A 3,188-nucleotide genomic window follows, 5' to 3' on the forward strand; every position below is an offset into this window, starting at 1 on the left:
GAGGTCAAATGCTATTTTGACTAGACTATACTGTAGTCTGTGATGCTGATGTTTTTTAAGTCCGTTCGTTGCATGTCAAAAATAATTCATTCATTTCATCAGAATTATTGTAACATTTATCTCTGTCTGTAAAAGAGATAAAAAAAATTAACTTTCGAAGGCAAAAGTGTAAATAACATCATGAAAAAAGAGGTAAAAAGACCCCCCCAAAAAAAAAAAAAAACAACAAAAAAAACCAACCAAGAACACACAACAACATCCTTATAAAAACGGGTTTGATCTTAGGTGCTCCCGTCGTGTTGCTCATGTAAGTAAAAAACCAGTGATGATTAAAAAATTTAATTTGAATCTATTTTTATCTATTTCATCATATAATTTGATATTAATTAAGCAACTGACGACATCATATGGATGTATTGTTATATGTAGTGGGGATTTACATTCAATTTGGACGCAGTAGTGCGAAACTTCCTGTTTTGATTGTAAACCTTTTGTTTAACAATTAAACAATAAAAATATTGGTAACAATAGCTCTTTAGCACAATGAACTTAAGGTATAAGTTTCACAGATCTATATTTAAATGTTTACATATTGCCTGACTGGCTTGATTTGAAATGATGAAAAACCGATCAAAAGATATTTAATGATACTGTGTTTTATTCATTTCGTTGTGATATATTCAGAAATCAGATTACATTTTAAAGATTCACACATTAATTTTACCAAAATGTTGACAATTCTATGTTTATTCTTTCTTTGTGTAAACTGTACTTTTTCGTTAATTTATTCTGGACATTGTAATATTTCATTAAGTATGAAGGAAATGAGATGTGATTGTAGTTCGAGGAATTTAACATTTATACCAACAGAATGTCCACGAAATACATCAGAGTTATATCTGGCTAACAATGAGCTTGGCATTTTAGGTAAGGAATCATTTTCTAGATATACACACCTCACCTATCTAGATATAAGTTATTGCAATATAACGTCAATCGACCAATCAGCTTTCGATAATTTGACACAATTAAAAGAACTGAAATTTTTCAATAATCCTTTGAAAACATTTCAAAGTAATGTGTTTGCACCACTGAATGAGCTACGAATTATTTCCATATCGCACACTTTGCTGTCAACGTATCCAAGAGAGTCGTGGTCTGATGTTTGCAGAATTACAACAGTGATTTGTGACTGTGGTCCGTCAAATGGAACATTTTCGGAGATATTTTCCGCCATGAACAATTTGAATTACTTCCAAGTTGATTATCAGAGTGATGTCATACATAACCTTACATTTCAATCATTCAAAAGGACGCCATTGAAACATTTGAATATCAATGGCCAATTACGAGACATAGAAATAGATGCTTTTGCACCGTTAGAATTACTTTCTAGTCTTATTATTCCAAATCAAAATTTTCTTAAATTATCAAGAACATTACCAGCTTTGCACGTGTTTCAAAATCGACAAATGAATGAATTGGATTTGAGCAATAACTTTAATAATTATGGTGAATATGTTATTTCGGCTGATTTATTTGCATATATCGGTAACATTTGCGTAAAAAGATTATCTTTGGGTTGGAATGGTATAAGAAGGATAGACGCTGTAGCCTTTCAGAAAATGAAATATAAACATTGTCTTGAATCTTTGAACTTAAATAACAATGAATTTGATTATCATCAGGATCTTATTGTATTTTTTTTTAATTTCTTTATAAATATCAAAAGAATAGACATTTCTGCGATAACTAGTAGATCTATTGAAAACATTCGAGAACAAAGTACTAATGGTACAAGAACGCTGGATCACCGAGTTATATTCCATCCTCGATCAGATTGGTCTATCAGACTACCTTCTTCACTCGAATTTCTAAATGCATCATTTATAATCGGATGGGGTAATCTGATAAACAGTTTAACATTTAAGGGTATTACAGGATTGAAAATTGTTGATTTTACATACTCATCACTTGACGATTGCAATTACACAATAAATGGACTTCAGAACGTGTTAATACTTAATGTTTCACATTTCCAATGTGGTCTTTTAAATCCAAACATTCTTCAATCTGCCGTCAATTTGGAACAGTTGATAATGCAAAGTTCTTCATTAAGTATTGGCCTTAAATATGATCACCACAGTAAATTCCTCCATGGACTCAAACGTTTGCAGTATATAGACTTTTCAAGAAATGCATTTGAAGACCAATTCAGAATTTCAACATTTAAAAGTCAACTAGACAGTGTGCAATCTTTGATACTTGAAGGAAATTTATTCACAAGTGTTCCCTTAAATTTAGAAGAATTCAACCGTCTAAGTTTCCTTAACATCAGAAATAACAAGATAGCCTACTTGACAACTAAAGAAATTAACGCCATTGAAGTGCTATTCAGAAAATCAAATAGAACAATGACAGTCTTATTAGATGGCAACCCTCTTGTTTGTACTTGTGCTTCATTAGATTTTGTAGAATGGTTATTTACTACTAAAGTGAAACTTAACAGCAATGGTAGTTATACGTGTGTCGAAAACGATGGAAACATTACAACAACAAATATCGTCTACAATCACTTGCGAATTTTTAGAATAAGATGTATAACGACAATATGGGTTATTTTTTCAGTTACATTGTTCGGTGTGCTTCTTTTATTCATTCTAGTTGGATATCGTTACAAATTGCACCTACAATACTTTTTTTTATTTATCGGAATGGCCAATCCACTTTTCCTGAAGTCAAAAGAAGAAACACTTGAATATGATGCATATGTAGCTTATTGCGATGGAGACTATCAATGGGTGTATGGACCTTTGCGCCTATTTCTCGAAGAGAGACGGAATTATAAACTTCTTTTGTTAGATAGAGGAGATGTCCTTGCTGGAGAACATAGACTTTTTGCTTTATACAATTCAATTCCAAAATGCAAAAAGATAATCTTAGTGATTTCAAAAGAGTTTGTAAACAATGATTGGGCATACTATGAAGCTACTGTAGGAATTGAACATTTCCTGGGCTTACAAGCGAGAATAATTGTTATAAACCTGGAAAATATAACCAAAACAGAAATACCGCAATGTGTTCTTCAAATGATGTCATTGGACGCCAACGATCATATTCGCAAAACAGACACATTAAATGAAAATAACATTTTCTGGAAATGTTTAGATCAAGCAATGCAACGTTAA

General features: G+C 31.6%; 1 protein-coding gene across 1 annotated transcript; it reads left to right on the forward strand.

Annotated features, from left to right (window-relative positions):
* Positions 1-2,714: 2,714 nt before the first annotated feature.
* Positions 2,715-3,188, forward strand: LOC134692537 (toll-like receptor 5). Its single transcript, XM_063552994.1, has one exon. The coding sequence runs from the start codon at positions 2,715-2,717 to the stop codon at positions 3,186-3,188; it is 474 nt and encodes a 157-aa protein (XP_063409064.1).

The sequence above is a fragment of the Mytilus trossulus genome, chromosome 12 (genome assembly GCF_036588685.1).
Source record: "Mytilus trossulus isolate FHL-02 chromosome 12, PNRI_Mtr1.1.1.hap1, whole genome shotgun sequence".
Taxonomy (NCBI): domain Eukaryota; kingdom Metazoa; phylum Mollusca; class Bivalvia; order Mytilida; family Mytilidae; genus Mytilus; species Mytilus trossulus.